Source organism: Eubalaena glacialis, chromosome 3, assembly GCF_028564815.1.
Source record: "Eubalaena glacialis isolate mEubGla1 chromosome 3, mEubGla1.1.hap2.+ XY, whole genome shotgun sequence".
Taxonomy (NCBI): Eukaryota; Metazoa; Chordata; class Mammalia; order Artiodactyla; family Balaenidae; genus Eubalaena; species Eubalaena glacialis.
The window spans coordinates 187786415-187802137 of NC_083718.1; the positions used below are offsets into that span (position 1 = coordinate 187786415).

At 61.7% G+C, this 15723-nt stretch overlaps 2 protein-coding genes across 7 annotated transcripts in view; one reads left to right on the top strand and one right to left on the bottom strand.

Annotated features, from left to right (window-relative positions):
• The window catches only part of CLSTN1 (calsyntenin 1), a 78346-nt gene extending 74919 nt beyond the window's left edge, over positions 1-3427 (top strand). For all 6 annotated transcript variants that reach the window (XM_061185003.1, XM_061185005.1, XM_061185004.1 and 3 more), the window contains 3 exons: positions 963-1098; positions 1363-1547; positions 1881-3427. In XM_061185003.1, the coding sequence (XP_061040986.1) occupies positions 963-1098; positions 1363-1547; positions 1881-2072 (513 nt within the window). In that variant the 3' untranslated portion in view covers positions 2073-3427. The remainder of the gene's footprint in view (positions 1-962; positions 1099-1362; positions 1548-1880) is intronic.
• A 130-nt stretch (positions 3428-3557) lies between these two features.
• The window catches only part of PIK3CD (phosphatidylinositol-4,5-bisphosphate 3-kinase catalytic subunit delta), a 28077-nt gene continuing 15911 nt past the window's right edge, over positions 3558-15723 (bottom strand). The window contains exons 3-23 of the mRNA XM_061187121.1: positions 14679-14907; positions 14339-14568; positions 13740-13919; positions 13285-13434; positions 12721-12810; positions 11508-11729; positions 10714-10810; positions 10480-10610; positions 9936-9986; positions 9687-9854; positions 9473-9594; positions 9131-9274; positions 8860-8959; positions 8536-8714; positions 8329-8441; positions 8025-8103; positions 7313-7480; positions 6604-6727; positions 6261-6406; positions 5934-6066; positions 3558-5288 (exon numbers count right to left, since the gene is read on the bottom strand). Coding sequence (XP_061043104.1) covers positions 5151-5288; positions 5934-6066; positions 6261-6406; positions 6604-6727; positions 7313-7480; positions 8025-8103; positions 8329-8441; positions 8536-8714; positions 8860-8959; positions 9131-9274; positions 9473-9594; positions 9687-9854; positions 9936-9986; positions 10480-10610; positions 10714-10810; positions 11508-11729; positions 12721-12810; positions 13285-13434; positions 13740-13919; positions 14339-14568; positions 14679-14907 — 2994 coding nt within the window. The 3' untranslated portion in view covers positions 3558-5150. The remainder of the gene's footprint in view (positions 5289-5933; positions 6067-6260; positions 6407-6603; positions 6728-7312; positions 7481-8024; positions 8104-8328; positions 8442-8535; positions 8715-8859; positions 8960-9130; positions 9275-9472; positions 9595-9686; positions 9855-9935; positions 9987-10479; positions 10611-10713; positions 10811-11507; positions 11730-12720; positions 12811-13284; positions 13435-13739; positions 13920-14338; positions 14569-14678; positions 14908-15723) is intronic.

The following is a 15723-nucleotide window of genomic DNA, read 5'->3' on the forward strand; positions in this document are numbered from 1 at the left end:
TTTTAGAGCACTCGTGGTGGCAGCTGTTTGGGTTCATCCTGGGGTGGGTCGCCTTTCCCAGCCGGGGGGCTGCTCCCCGTTAGACCTGCAGAGGTTTGGGGGGACAGGTTATACACGGGGTGGGCTGGGGCACAGCACGGTGCCCCCCTTCACAGGCTGCCTTAGCCCGAGAGTTGGAGGGGCCTCTGGAGGGAGGTGGTCAGGACCGAGTGGCGGTCCGTGCCTCGGGCTGAGGGGCAAGGTTGTTTCTCGAGATTTGACACTGCTTTCGCCGGGGGGGGGCCGGGGCTTCTTTGCAGATGGCTGGCCCTGCCGTGAGTAGATCCTTGGCCCAGGGCGAGGATTGCCACCAGCGCCGGCAGGGCTGCTCTCCGCTGAACGTGGTCGTGGGGACTCAGGCCGCAGTGGCCAGAGGGCACTCGTCCTGCTCGGACACCTTTCGTATCACTCAGAGCTTCTGTGCCCTGGAGAAATGGACCCAAAGTTCCTCTCAGCAATTGAACGCTTCCATTCTGACCCCGTAGCAGCAGAAGTCAACTCACAGGGCTGAAGAGCCCATGAGTGTTTTCTTTGAGCCAAAGGGTAGCAGATTTGAAAGGAAATAAAGGCTCTGATTTGTGCTCTCTTTCACGTGGCTGTAGTTTTGGGAAAAGAGGGGCAGTGTTGTGCGCCCGGGCTTCTCGAACCACCCGTGGTGAAGGGCCGGTGGTGGTGCTGTGTCTTCTTCTCCAGTCTGTGGTGGATGAATTATTTTATTAGATACAATAAAAGTGAGTTATTCCAACAGCAGGATGTTCTTGGCTGTGTGACAGCATCACATGGTTACAGCAGCCTCCTTGGCTGCCTCTGTTCTTCTCTCCGCCCACCAGCACCGGTCCAGGGCCCACTTCGGTGGTGCTGGTCAAGTGCATGTGCATTCCATGCACGGACACATTCGGGCTGCCCTTGTGTCTCCGCTGCAGGTGAACGTCATCCACACGGCCAACCCCGTGGAGCACGCCAGCCACATGGCCGCGCAGCCGCAGTTCGTCCACCCCGAACACCGCTCCTTCATTGACCTCTCAGGTCACAACCTGGCCAACCCCCACCCGTTCGCAGGTAGGCCTGGGACGCCCCTCCCCGCCTCCTGCCGTGAGCTCAGCCCCCCCTTCCCCCACCGCCGCTCAGAACAGCCACCGGCCGGCCTGGCTGTTATTCCACGTCACACGAGGAAACCAGAGCACGGACGGGGCAGCGAGGGGCCGAACCCAGACTTGAACCCGTGCTGAGCCTTTTCTCGGAGCGAGCAGTGGAGGCCGAGGGCACACGGCGGGCCGGGCCGGGTCTCGTCATCACAGCCGTCCTGTCTCCTCTTCCCCGCAGTCGTCCCCAGCACCGCGACCGTCGTCATCGTGGTGTGTGTCAGCTTCCTGGTTTTCATGATCATCCTGGGAGTGTTCCGGATCCGGGCTGCTCACCAGAGAACCATGCGGGACCAGGACAGCGGCAAAGAGAACGAGATGGATTGGGACGACTCTGCCCTGACCATCACTGTGAACCCCATGGAGGTAGGCGAGGGTGGTGACGCCCCGACTGAGAACCCCCGCAGGCCAGGGCCCCAGGGAGGCTTAACTCACCCTCACGCTCACGTGCTTTGCGTGGTCCGCACCATGACCCTGCGTGGGTAAACTGAGGCCTGGGGGGGCCTGCTTTAGGGTCGTGGTCCCGCTGTGGGTGGTGACCGGAGCTTTGTTTCCCTTCATCTTTGGTGAGGAGCCTAGTCAGCCCCTCTTGCTGGGTCGTGGGATGTGGCTTCCGGCAGGTGGACAAAGCCTGGGTCACAGGCTGGGGCGGGGGGAGGGGGCTGGCTTCAGCGCCTGGTCGGGCCGTCTCTTTGTCAGACGTATGAGGACCAGCACAGCAGTGAGGAGGAGGAGGAGGAGGAGGAGGAGAGCGAGGACGGGGACGAGGAGGATGACATCACCAGCGCTGAGTCGGAGAGCAGCGAGGAGGAGGAGGGGGAGCACGGGGACCAGCAGGCTGTGAACAGGCAGCAGCAGCTGGAGTGGGACGACTCCACCCTCAGCTACTGAGCCGCGGCCGTGCCCTCCGCCGCCTTCTTCCTGCTTCAGGAGACTCTGCTGTCATCTCTGTGCCCGCCCCAGGGGTCCACGATGTACAAAGTCATTCTGGCCAGTAGGTCTGCAGACCCGGTCGCCGATCTCTGCCCGCGCTTGGTGTATAGGGCCATAGGCTCCCCCTTGCCCCCCCCCCCCCGTCATCCGCCCTGCTCGCTCTCAAGTTACGTGTGAGCTGACACTCGCTCTGCGGCTGACGTCGACTCCAGAAAAGCCGCAGTGACTGGACTCCTTGACAGAGGGTTAGAGTTGCTCACTCCTACCTGGGAATCCTCTTCTTTTTTTTTTTTTTTTTAAAAAGTTTTAATTTTTTCCAAACTAGTGCATGTATAAAATGGCAGAATGGGGTTAATATGTAGATGATGAACTGACTTTTTAATATTTTGTAAATAAATTGGGATTCCTCGTGTCTTTTGTGCTAGCATAATCCGGGGCTGGATGCAAAGTGGAGTGGAGACACTGAGCGTGGGAGGGGAGGGACCGAAGACCCTGCCCATCCCGCCCCACCCCTCCCCAAGATGAGGAGAAAGGAGCACAGACATTGCTCTGCTGCCCGGCAGGAGGGGACCGGATCAGGGACCCCTCCTTGGAGGCTGGAAATGGCCAGGTCTTTTCTTTGGGATTCTACCCATTGAGGGCTGCAGGGAGCTGGGGTCCCTGGCCATGTTTGCTCCCTTCTCCAAGGACCGGCAGCTCCTCATGCAGGAACCTGGAGTCAGGTGCAGCCGTGGGGTCCATACTGAATAGATGCAGGTTTCCTTGCTGGTGAGGGCATGTTTCGGTCATGTGGATGGTGCACACCCTCTGACCACTACTTGGTCTGGAGACAGCAACAGGCCTGGGGGATCTGTACTCAGAACCTGGCTGAAATGACGCCCAGTGGCCTGAAGGCAGGTGCTCGATTCCCCGAGCACCTGCGTCCCTCCTCCCCAGAGCCCCCGGGGGTGAAACCCATGCCCAGTAGGTGGTGAAGGGAGAGAACCGCAGTCAGGAGTGAAAACCCCTACAGCACGTGGTTTTTAATTTACATGTAAATTTTTAGATTTCTAAAACTGGGGGAAAATAATTTTGAACACTGTTCTGTGATCATAACTGCTAGTTTCGAGGACACTGCCAGCTGTCCTGTGTCGTGTGTGGCCACCCCTCCATGTACTGTCACTGTCGCTGCTCTGTTTAGACCGTGGATAGACGCTAACGCGTAGACGGGACGCTCCGCGCTGTCTGTAGCCACCGTGGTATCACTTTTCAGATGTGTATATTGATGATAGGTCAGAAAGTGTATACATACAATAAAGTCTGTTCTAACTCCAGTGGGAGCGTGGGTTGTTTTTGGTCTTGTTTTCATCTTAATCCTGCATTCTCTTGTTTCTTTCCGAGCCAAGAACATAACATACCAAGGCTTTTATTTCTTTTAATCTGTTTTTACCTCTCATTTCAAGGTTTCAGACTGTTGAACCTACGTCAGTTACGCTGAACTCACCTTCCCCATACAGAAACATCAAATGATTTAAAAAAAATAGAAAATACTCTTCTTGTCAGGCACACAGGCCGTGCACCCAACCAGCTATTGCTGTGTATATGCAGTGTGCTGCCCACACCAGGAAGCACAGACTCGTTCAAATAAATAACAAGTAGACATACACTCGGCTTTTCCTATTTCCAAACAGGTGGGTGGGTCTGATGAATTCAGCACTTAGTTGGGAACCAGAGTCTGGTCAGTGGGGCTCTGTGGGTGGCATGGATTGCTATGGGCAGTGCCTCTCGGCCACCTCTCATGAACCAAGAAACAGAGTTGGCACCTGGGCTCTTCTGGAAGCCGTGCACCTGGGCTGCTGAGAGGGCAGCTACTTCTGGCTCTGCTGAGCCGTGCAAAGCCTTTGAGAGGTAAGTGGTGTCGCCCCTGTGAGTCCCGAGTTGGCTGCTAATACGTGAAGCTCACCTGTGGGCTTCCAGAAGCCCAGATTCTTAGCCCCATCTCCAGAGTTGGCTCCAGAAGGCTGAGGGAGGCCCGGGAACCTGCATTTCTTGAACTCCTCAGATGCACCTAAGGCTGAGCCCGAATCATTTCAAGCTAAGTACCGTCAGAGGAAAAGATGACACCACACCCTTGACTCTCACGCTTCTGCTGCCTGGGTACCGGGAGCAGGTTCTCAAAGATGAGCGGTCTGGAGAGGAGATCAGGTCCTTCACGACCTAAAACCTGCTTTAGGAGGAGGGAGGTTACATACAATTGCACAAAGTACTCGCACCTGCTTGCGTCTTGATCCATGACCAGGATGAGCTAAATCAAGCTCAGACCTTTTTAAAGTGTCTCGAGGACCAGCGTGCGCTATACGTGATGGGCGCTGGGGCCTTTCTCCCGAGCCATAGAGGTTCAGTAAAGTAGTTGGGCTATTTTTTTTCTCACCCGCAAACAAAATCGCTTTCCAGCAGAGATGAGAGAATTCCCGTACCCAGGAGTCGCTTTAAAAGTGGAAAGCAATCATCCCTGAATCTAGAGGGTACCCAGGCCTCCTCTGGGGGCTGCCCAGAACTCAGTCAATGGAGGGCACGCAGGTGGAGGGGGTGAACAGGCGTGGGTGCCCTGTCTGGACAGCAGGCACCGGGTCACTGCCAGGCCCCAAGGCCGGTGCAGCACGGCGGGAGCCTGGGGAGGAGGCAGCTCCCGCACGGGAGAATCGTCTCTGCCGGCTCCAGACCCACCAGCTGGAAGACTTGAGGTCACAGATCCTCGGCGAGATGCGGCCTCGAGGTGCCGGGCTCACGGTGTCTTCCCATCAAAGCCCAGGGCTCGGATGGGGAAGCGGGAGGACGGTGCCCCTCCCCACATTAGGGTGCATTTCCATGTATGGCTGTTTAGTTCCCGAAACATTTCAAGTCATAAATAAATAACCAGTGTAAACAAAAGGCAGTTGTGTAGGCTCTTTCCCAAGGATGCCGTCCAGCCTTTCAGGCCCCGGAGGGTGGCTGAGGGTGCCCGGCTCCCAAGACTGACAGCTCGGTTGTCTCCGGGCCCGGGGCTTGGACGGGCTGCTATTGCCTGTTGTCTTTGGACACGTTGTGGGCCAGCCAGTTGACTTTGGTTTTCCAGCTCTCCCGGAGGGCTTCGTTAAACTTCACCCGGAAGTGCTTCAGAGCCTCCTCCTCCGTCTTCCCCAACGCCAGAGAATCCTGAGGCAAGATCGAAGCAATGGGCGTCCCACGGAGGGGCCTGGGCCCTGCTCAGCAGGGAGCCCCGTCTCCCTGCACCTCCGCCCTCTCTGGGCAGGTAACGCTCCCTCCTAAGAGAACTGCACCAAGGGCGCCAGGAGGGCGCCACCCACACCTCCCCTGACAAGAGCTCTTCGTTCCGACCCCAACCAAGGCGGCCCCCGCCCCGCCCCATCCTCAAAATAAGATGCCAACTCGAGCCGGGAGGTCTTGGCCCCGAAGGCAGGCGGCCTGGCCTTCTCCACTGGAAGCTGGCAGGAGGAAGAAGGGAGGGAGCAGCTTCTTCCCAGGAACTCGGGGGCCATGCCCCCGCCTCACTCCCCGCCCCAGCGTCTCATAAACTGAAAAGACGCAGGAAGGAAAGACAGTTTTTAACCATGGAGGGAACCCTCTTGTACACGTGGAAACACCCGCAGCCTGCGGAGGACGGGAGGGTGGGCCAGAGCCGGTGGCTTCCCGCCAGACCCGGGTCCCAGGCCGGTGTGAGCACACGCGAGTCAGGAGGGCCCTGTGGGTCCACCACGCTCGGGGGTTGGGGGGGGGCTGCCTCGAGGAGTCGGGGGCTCCCTGGCCTCCTGCCTGGCGGGGCCCTGCCCTGGCGTTTACCTTGAGGTACTGGATGTCTTTGGAGCAGCTGAGCTCAGGCAGGCCTGCCGCCCGCATCAGGGCAAAGAGGTGGAGGAAGAGCAGCCCGTGGCGCCGCAGGATGGTGTAGGCCCTTTCACAGTAGCCCCGGAACCTGCAGTGGGAGGTCAGGGAGCGGGTCCTGGGTCCTCCCGTCCGCCCGCACCCCAGCCAGCCGGCCAGCCCACCCTCACCCTGGAAGGAGCCGTGCCCACAAAGCCCCAGCGTCCTCTGACTGACCGCCCCCAGTGCACCCCGCCTGGGGCCCCCAGCACCAACGGGCATCTCGGGGGTCTGAGGCACCCTCACCTTTCAAATTTCTCACTATTATTCGTCTTCCCCTGCTGGATCACGTGGACAAAGTCATAGGTGAGGATGAACGGGACTCGCTCACGGTTGATTCCAAACTTGGTCTTGAAATTCCCCAGAAAGTGGCCGAAATCAATGTGGAACAGCTGAGGGGAGGGAAGAGCAAAGACCCAAAAGGAGTCAAAAAGGAGGGTGCCTCACCCAGAGGAGCCTGGGGAGGGAGAGGGAGCTGGAAGGGCTTGGATAGGGGGCTCTGCCAGCAGCCGTGTGCAGAGCAGAACGGCCAGCGGGCCAGCGCCGGGCGGCAGGCACCATGCTCATGGCAGCCCCACACCACCCCTACCTGCCCGTTCTCTCGGATCATGATGTTGTCGCTGTGCCGATCGCCGATGCCCAGCACGTATGTGGCCACACAGTAGCCAGCACAGGAGAGGGTGAACTCCTCAATGGCTCGATCCAGGGCCTCCCTGGGGGGCAGGGATGGAAACCACGGCCACACCATTTCGCAGCTTCTTCTACCAAGGGGTGGGGTCTATGTCCCCTGCCCTTGACTCTGGCCTTGTGACTTGGTTGGACCAACAGAACATGGAGGAAGTGATGCTGGGCTCCTTCCAGAGCCTGGGCCTTAAGACACCTTGCAGTTCCTGAACCTTCCCTACTGCCATGGAAGGAAGCTGAGGCTAGAATGAGAGGCCACATGGAGAGAAGCCCCAGACGTGCAACCCTCCAGGCCCAGTCAAACTACCAGATGAGAGCAGTTGCATGAGTGATTAAAGCAGAAGAACCACTCAGCTGAGCCAGCTCAAGTTGCAGATTTGTGATTTAGGCCCCTAAGTTCGGGGTGGTTGTTATGCGGCAATAACTAACTGATACATGTGGGAACAGAGACCTGACCCACTCCCCCACCACCCCACCCCACAGCATCTATGGGATGGTCCTCGGCTGAGCCAAGAAGCCACAGAGACTGTCAAAGGCCCTCCTCCTTGCCTTTGATTCCCGAGGTCTGCCTCTTGGGAAGGAGAGGGCGTCTGTCCCTTGGGCCCGAAACCTACCCAGGGTTCTTGGACTTGAGCCAGTTGAGCAGAGCATCCTTGTTGAAGGCAGCCGTGGCCGCCATGTTGCTCTTGTTCAGCTGGATGTTGGCGATGGTGTCTGAGTGAAGCACCACCTCGATGAGGCCTGTGTGGTCCCCGGTGGAGAGGCAGCCATAAGGGGTCATCCTAGCCAGGTGGGAGGAGGGGCAGGTGGACACAGTGGTCAAGGGCTGTCCCAGGGGCTTCTTGACCCCGAGGAGCTTAACCCAAAAAGGCTGCAGGACATGCTACTCAAGTTGCTGAAAAGAGGAGGCAGGTACTAGGGGCGAGCCCTTGAGTCCCAGGGCTCCAGGGAAGGTTCCTTGGAGAGGTCACACCAGCACCCAAGATGCAGAGAGGAAGAGTCGGCACCTTGGCTGAACTCATGTTTGTTCAGAGAGAAAAATCCAGGTGGCTCGGAAGAAGATGGGGCAGGAAGCCAGGGATGCTTGAGGCAAAGGGACCAATGGAGGGAGACAGTGCAAAGGGCCAGGGCTGGCCTTCTCCACCCTCATCCTGCGGCCCTATCACCTCCCTGACCCCGAGTTTCAAACTGGTCCCTGCTCTTCTTAGAAGAGCCAGTCTTTTTTCCAGCTGAGGTGGTAATGTCAGCTTTGACAGGGGACCCCTCCAACGGGGTATGGTCCTAGGCCTGGTACAGGCACAAGTGGGTGACGGGAGGGCCTCTCACCTCAGGTCCAAGCCCTCCTGCTTCCACAGAACGTCCATCAGCTGGATCATCTGCAGGGTCAGCATGTCCTGGCGGAGGTCTGCGCAGCCGCCCCCGGGGAGGAAAGGCACAAGTTTCTGGTGGGTTCTCCAATCCCAGCCATGCCCAGGCCCCAGAGTCCCAAGACTCTGTCTTTTCGTCAGCTCGCCCTCCAGGAGATCCGCCCCCGGCCCCCACCGCAAGGTGTCCCCGCCGAGGGTAGTATGGCAGGGCGAGGGGAAGCCAAGGCCTCAGCGGGTCCCTCCCCGGGGCCTGGCCTGCTCACCGTCCCCGTTCTTAAAGATGATGCCCACGGTGCCATCGCTGCCCGCCTCCTCATTGCTGTACATGACCCACAGGGGCTTCATCTTGGAGTCCATGAAGGTGCACTGCTCCACGCTGCCGGACCACAGAGCAGTCAGCAGCGGGCCCTCCTCAGGGCCTGGGGGGAGGGGAGGAGGTGGGGAGGCCCCGGCTGGGGCCTGGGGCTCACCAGACTTCAGCCAGCAGGGTGCTGGGGTCGAGCGGGGACTGCAGGTGGGAGAGGGCCTCCAGGTAGGTCTCCTGGCGCATGCACAGGTGCATCAGCTCCTTGGCCTGGGGCTTCGTGGTCTTCTGGGAGCTCACTTTGACGACGTCGTTCAGGGCCTTCAGCTTGCTCAGCGCTTCGCCCTGGCCAGGAGGATGGGAGGGCAGCGTGGGCAGGCCGGGAGGGGCAGGCTCCGAGCCTCAGCCTGGCCCACGCGGTTCTGCAGGGGCCGGGGCAACTCTGCCCCAAAGCAGAGCCCAGGAAGGGGTGCGGGGTCCCGAGCCTCACCTGCTTCATCAGCACCTTCATGTGATGGGTGCTGCCCCTGCAGTAGGCCTCCATGATGAGGCCGAAGCGCAGGGCCACCGAGGGCACGTGCATCTCGGAGCTGGAGGGAGGAAGAAGGGGCTGAGCCTCGCCTCTCCAGGCGGGGCCACACAGCCCCTCCCAGCCCGGCAGGACCCAGCCACCGAGGACACCCGGGCTGGCCGGCGGGAAACGCGAGGCCCGCAGGCAAGAGGCCCCTCCTCCCCGTGGCCTTCCAGGTGAGTCCAGCTACCGCAGGTGCCAGAAGAGGAAGTGGCCGATCTTGCGATTGGCCAGGGCCCGGTCCAGCAGGAACTTGGTCAGCTCGCAGTCGAGGTAGGACTCGTACTTGAGCACCTGCACCAGCTGCAGCAGGTACTGGAAAAGCTCGTCGTCCCTGCAGAGGAGGGAGGCTGGCTGGGGCCCGGAGCTTCACGGCTCGGGAGAGGGTCTGCAGCTGGCGAGGGGGCAGGGTAGGTGCGGGAGGCCAGCCTCACCTGAGCGGGGCCCCCAGGAGAGGTCCCCAGCCAGCGCCTAGACCCGGGCCATTGGGGCAAAGCCGCCCTCTGAAGATGAGGAAGCCCGCGGGACTCACGTCAGTTTCCGCAGGGACTTGATGGCAAAGGAGCCCACGTGGCGGTCAGGGAAGCTGAAGTCCAGCAGCTCCAGGGCGCTCAGGACGGGCAGCTCGGGCCAGGAGCACAGCAGGTAGAGCATCTGGGGGGGTGCTGGTGGTCAGGGCAGGGGGCGCAGGCTGCGGTCTGGCTCCAGACTCTGCCCCCTCCCCCGGCCCCGGCCCCGCCGCCCACCTGGGCCACGTCCTCGTGCTTGTTCCACTTGGTGACCAGCAGCAACCGGGCCAGCGCCTCGGGGAAGTGCTCCTGGATCTCGTGCCGCATCTTCCACACCAGGTCCTTCTCGTGCTCGTATAGCTCCCCGGACCCCCGGCGCTCCAGGATCTCCCGCAGCTGCAGCTGCTGAGGGGCACAAGTGGAGGTGGGGGGGCGGTGAGGGCTGCAGCCAGGTCCACGCCCCACCGCCCACGGCCCCCAGCTCACCTCCTCCTCCGTGAAGCGCCCGTGCTCCCCATGCCGCCCCAGCTCTAGGATCTGCAAGAGCGACCCTGCTGTCAGCGGCAACCCCGGGGCCTGGGCCAGCCTGGCGGGGGGGGGCCCCCGGGGCGGGTGTCAACACCTCGGCACTGCCGACTTTGTGTGCCAGTGACTCTCAGTGGTGGGGACTCTCCCGCGTACTGTAGGGCGTTTAGCAGCATCCCTGACCTCCACCCATGAGATGCCAGGCGCATCTCTCCCACTAGTGGTGACAACCAAAAATGTCTTTGGACATTGCCCAAAGTCCCCTGGGGGGCAAAGCGGCCCCTGGTTGAGAATCACTGCTCTAGGACACGTGAGGATTCCAGAGCGTCAAGGAAGCCCCCAAGCGTGTGTGGGCACCCAGCTCCCAGCCCCGGGCAACTCACGGGGTGCAGGGACCATGTCCTGGGGAGCCCCAGAGGCAGGGTCAGGACAGTTAACCTTTAGCTTCGAGGTTTCTGGGCAGGGTGGGTCCTGGACCCCAAATGGCGAGGGCCCCCTCACTGACCTTGTCCAGGGCAGGGTAGTAGACGGGGTGGGGGGCCACCTCAGGGAGAAGGATGACCAGGGCGGCCGCGCTCTCGGTGTTGGGGTTACTCCGCACGGTCCCACAGGGGTTCAGTAGCTCCCCTTTCTCGTCTGGATACAAGGACAGACGGAGTTGCAAGGGGAATGTCATCACGTGTGGGACCCACCTCCCCAACCCCCCGGCCTCTGCCTCTCCCTCTTGGCCTGGGCCAACCTGGGACGGAGGGCCACATGTAGAGGCAGCGCTCGCCGGTCTTGAGCTGGTCCTTGTAATCAAACAGCATGAGGTTGGCCCAGGCGATGGGGCAGTCCTGGGAGAGAAACCGGGCAGGTCACAGCCAGCCGCCAGAAAGCCTCCGTTTGCTCATCTGCAGGATGGGCCCAGCCAGACCACGCTTCCCACCCTCGCCCAGACTCCCTTTGAAGCAGCTGGCAGAGTCAGTCACCCCTCGGCTCCCTTCTGCTCCTGGACGCATCCTCCTCTCGGCTTCTTGAGAAAGTCTCAAACAAACCACATAGGCCCCAGGGAGCTGGCCCAGCTCAGCTACGAGTGAGTCAGGGTGGCTCGGTGGTCAGTCACATCCTGGGCCCAGTGACTCAGTGCTCGACCACCACTCTGTCTCCAACTGGCTGCTGACTCAGGCCACCCTGCTGCCTGCAAGGACACTGCATTTGTCCTTCCAGAGCAGGGAGCTCCCTCCGGGTTCCCGCAAGGACCAAAGGCCCAGGCCCAGATATTCCGAGTCACCGTGCTCATAAGCCCAGGAACCCAGCACCATCACGTGGCAGGCAGGGGTGGTGGCCAGCGTGTGTGTGTGTGTGTGTGTGTGTGTGTGTGTTGTGTGTGCGCGCGTGCGGTGTGGAGAGGCTGGGGTTCACAGGCCCTCTTGGACCCCATCCCCAGGCTGTGTGCCAGCTGGGATGCTGGGAACGGGATGAGCAGTGGCCCCGGGGCTGCGGGACGGGACTGGGCCCATCACGGAGTGCCTCCCGACCGGCCCCACCCACCGCCTTCTTGGACTTCTTCTTGGTGGAGCGAGCCTTCTTGGCCTTCTCGATCACGGCGTAGAGTGCAAAGCAGAGGCGGGCCATGCGCGGCAGGTCGCAGACGTTGATGTCGAACTCCAGCCGCTGCTTCCACACAGGCTCCGAGCACACGCTCACCTCCGAGCTGGACACCGTCTTGCACAGCGTCTCGTTGCCGTGGAAGAGGCCGGCCTGCACCACCAGCTGGGGAAGGCGCGTTGCGGGTGGCAGGCGGCAGAGGCCCAGCCTCCCTCTCCCGCCCGGGTGTCCCTCCCACCTAAGGCTCGAATCTCCTCCTGAAAGGTCCTCATTTCACGCGGGTCTGAACCCTCCCCCGCCAGGTGCTTGAAGGTGGTCTGGAAAAGGGAGGGCTGGCTGCCTGATGGGGAGGAGTGGTCCTGGGGGGAAGGGGAGGGCGGCGTGGGCTGTGCTCCCCACTGACTGCGGGACCCCGGGGCGTGTCAGTTCCCTGCTCTGGGCCTCAGTTTCCCCATCGGGGCTCGGGAACTCCAGGGGCCCTTCTAGCTCAAGCACCCAAGGGTGCCCCCACTGCTCAGAATGGTGTGAGCCCCTGTTGGCAGGGAAGGACTTAATGCCGCCTGCACATCTCGCCCTGCCTCTTCATCGCCCGGCCAGAAAGCTGCCCCATCCACCCCTCCAGGATTCATCCACGCCTGCCCTGCTTGTGAAATTACCCCAACCAAAAAGTGCTCCCCAAAGAGCCCCGACCTCCTTGGACCCGGGTTTCCTGTCCTGCAAATGGGACGAGAAAACCTGCACCTCACAGGGCTGTCCTGAGGCCAGAGGAGGTGGGCCTGTGAACGACCCAGAGGTGGGCTTGGCCCCGGCCCAGCTGGAGCGGCTTCCCTTCTGCGCCTGTCACCTCCCAGGCTCTGCGGTTCCTCTATCCCTGGGCTGGGCCTGGCGCCACTACCTCCACCAAAGTCAATACCCAGAACTCGCTGGGCCCGGTTTCTCCGAATTGTCCTCTCTGGCCGGCCGGCCCGCTCCCCTCCCCCCTTCCTGTTTTGAAGCAGCTCACAACCACCCCCGGCAGGGATGCTGGGTAATGTGGTCGGGTGGCTTTCGTGTGACCCCCCCACCTTCTTCCTCCGCCACCCCTCCAGGCCACAGCCACCGTGTTTGTGCAAAAAACACACACTCCCCGGGCCCTTCCCGGCCCAGGAGCCCCTACCTTCATCCGCTCATCGGCATTCACTTTGCTGCCCTGGATCAGCTCGATGCAGAAAGGCTGCTCCAGGGACCACAGGGACACCGAGGCGGGCTGGGCGGGGTGGAGGGGAGAAGCGGGGGCGTTAAAGCAGAGGAATTCAGGGGAGGCTCGCGCTCCCGGCCGCTGTCAGGGCGCGTGGTCACCGCGGTGGCAAGGGTGTTGCAGGTTTCTGGCAAGGCTCAGGTTCCTGCCCGCAACGCCATCCTTTACCAGAAAACCTGCCGCGCGGGCGCCCCAGGGGGCCCAAGACCCCCGAGCGCTGCAGGGGATGGAGTTCTGCCTACAGCACGGGAGACAGGAGGGGCAGGCGGCCCGAGCGCCAGGCCTGGAGGCTGCCCCGGGAGTACAGACAGGAGTCCACCCCAGCCCAGAGGCCCAATTCTCAACCCCGAGCAACCAAAAGGCATGAGGCAAAGGGCCCCTGGACCTATCGCTGGTCCAGGGCGATGCCCAATAGGCTCCAGGGTTGGACCACAGGTGGGAAGGAGGGCTGCAGGGGAGGGTAAGCGCAAGGCACCGGCTCACCTTCTTCAGAGGAATGGGGGGCGGTTTGGCGCGCGGCTTTTGGACTTGGGGGGAGGGGTTGCTCTGCTCGTCCCGCATGGCGAGGATGGAAGAGGAGTGCACCATGGTCAGGTGGGGGGTCAGCCCGCTGTGCAGGCAGCTGCAGATGTACTGAGATGGGGGGCGGGGTGAGCGGCTCCACGGTTCCCTGGACGACCGGCTACCCAGGGATGCCCCACGTTGACCCCTGCCCACGCCAGGCCTTCTGGGGCCTCTCCTGCTGGCCCTTCCTGCCCCCGCCCACCTCGCTGTGCTCACGGGGAGAGCCAGCCCAGCAAGGGGGCACTCTCACCGTGACCCCCAAGGTCTGGCTTGTCGGGCTCGAGAGGGGCCGAGGACCAGCTCCCCCCACCCCGCCAGGCCCCAGGCCAGGACTGCAGGGAACCCAGGAACCCCTGCCGGACCCCAGCCCTCACCTGGAACTGGCAGAGGGGGTAGCTGCCGTACAGGTACTCGTGCTTCCCGTTCACCTGCAGCGCGTAGTCCTCGGGCTGCTCCACCAGCGGCTGCCGGAACACCGTGGCCTTCTTCCGGAGCGCGCAGGCCATCAGTGCCAGGGGCACATCCTTGGTGGACACCTGGAAGGTGAAGCTCTCCTAGGGGGAGGAGGGAGGGTCAGCCCTCCACGCCTGCGAAGAGCCCACGGGGTTCTGGGGCACAGGGGGTGGGCTCACCCATCTGCAAGTATTAGGCGCCCCCTGCCCCCCCGAACGTGGGCTCCACAACGGCAGGCTCTGATGACGGCACGTGGCCGACACCAGGAAATACCTGTTGGATGCACGAGCGGACCAAGGACCAAAGCCTCTTGGTCACTCTGCCTTGTGGAACTCGCCTGGTGGAACGTTCCGCCAAGCCCCTCGTATGCAATGGCCACCCTACAAATACCACCCGATGTTGCTGGGAGGAGGATGAACTGGGGAGGCCGGTGGGTGACCGGGAGTCTCACAGGGGAAGTGTCCCCCGTGGACACGGCAGCCTGCATGCAGCACACGGCCCGGCGTGAGCCACCGCTCACCTCGCTGCCCTCGAACTTGACGTTGACGAGCAGGACCCGGTTGGGGACGCGCAGGGTGCCCGGCCCCCAGCTCCGCGCCGACGGCTCCAGCTGCAGGGGGAAGCTGTACTGCAGCCAGGCCTCCCAGCCCAGCTGCTGCCGGTGCGCGGCCACCTCCTCGCAGAACTGGCGCATCTTGGCTCGGAAGTCATTCACCTCCGGGTCTTGCAAGGAGTCAAACTCGTGGAGGCCTGAGGGGCAGAGGAGCCGGGTGAGCGTGGGGTTCGGGGGCGGGGCGGGGCTGGGGCGGGGCGGGGGGCAGGCCCAGCGGAGGTAGGACGGCCTGGCCCCAGCACGGCACCTTTGCCGATGAGCAGGCTGATCTGCGAGTTGATGAGCTTCTTCACGCGGTCACCCTCGCGGGCCACCAGGCGCAGGACGGGCAGGAAGGGCTGGATGTCGCACAGCCGCCGCTGCTCGTCCTCCAGCTCCTGCTGCTCCGCGGTCTGGTTGACGCAGGTGAACACGTAGGCCTCGGGGTCGCTGAGCATGTGGAAGAGCGGCTCGTACTGGGCTCGGTGCCACAACACCTGGGAGGGAAAGTGGCCGCTCAGCTCCTCCCCTGAGGTGGGCGGGGCCACAGGGAGCCGGGAGGCGGGTGGAGGCTGGTCTCACGACCCTGACAAGGGGGCAAAGGCAAGATCCCAGGACCACTACGCTCTCCATCCCTTGAGCCTTGACCACAGGGTCACCGGGAGTCTCCGTCCCTGCCCTTCTATGAAGGGGGCCAGGTAGGTGCTAAATCTGGAGCGGAGCGGTGGGTCCTACGGTCTCCCCTGTAGGCTACCCTGAGAGATGGCCAGCCAGACTTGACCTCCAGGCACCCAGCTAATTGTTCCTGGTTCATCACCCTGATCTTTAAATGGCGGCAAGTAATTCAGAAAAGTTTCACACACCGAGGGGGCCGTAAACACCTCTGCGGGCTGTGTCCAGTGTGTGGCCTCGGGGTGACGAGTCCCCAGGGATCATAGGAGCGCCACTGGGGCGCCAAGTTTTAGTGCAAAGGTGCTCACCGCTGAGTCACAGAGAAGATGGAAAAGGAGAGAACAGCTCTATTTTTCTTCCACGGGGGATGGATAATTACGGTCCATCAATGCAAAGGGATAGCACAGGCATGTGACCCAGAATCTAAGGATACCTGTACCAACGCACACAGGGCTCCCAGATACAGCATTAAGTGGGAAAAGACCCCAAGCTGTAGAACAGCAGTTGTAATTCAAGCCCATTCCCATAAAAACGATGATAAACGTATTAACTACTGCAAGCTACAGTCTGCCAAGTTACTGGAAGACAGACACACCCATTCACTTACACACCGTCTATGGCTGCTTCAGCCCTACAATGGC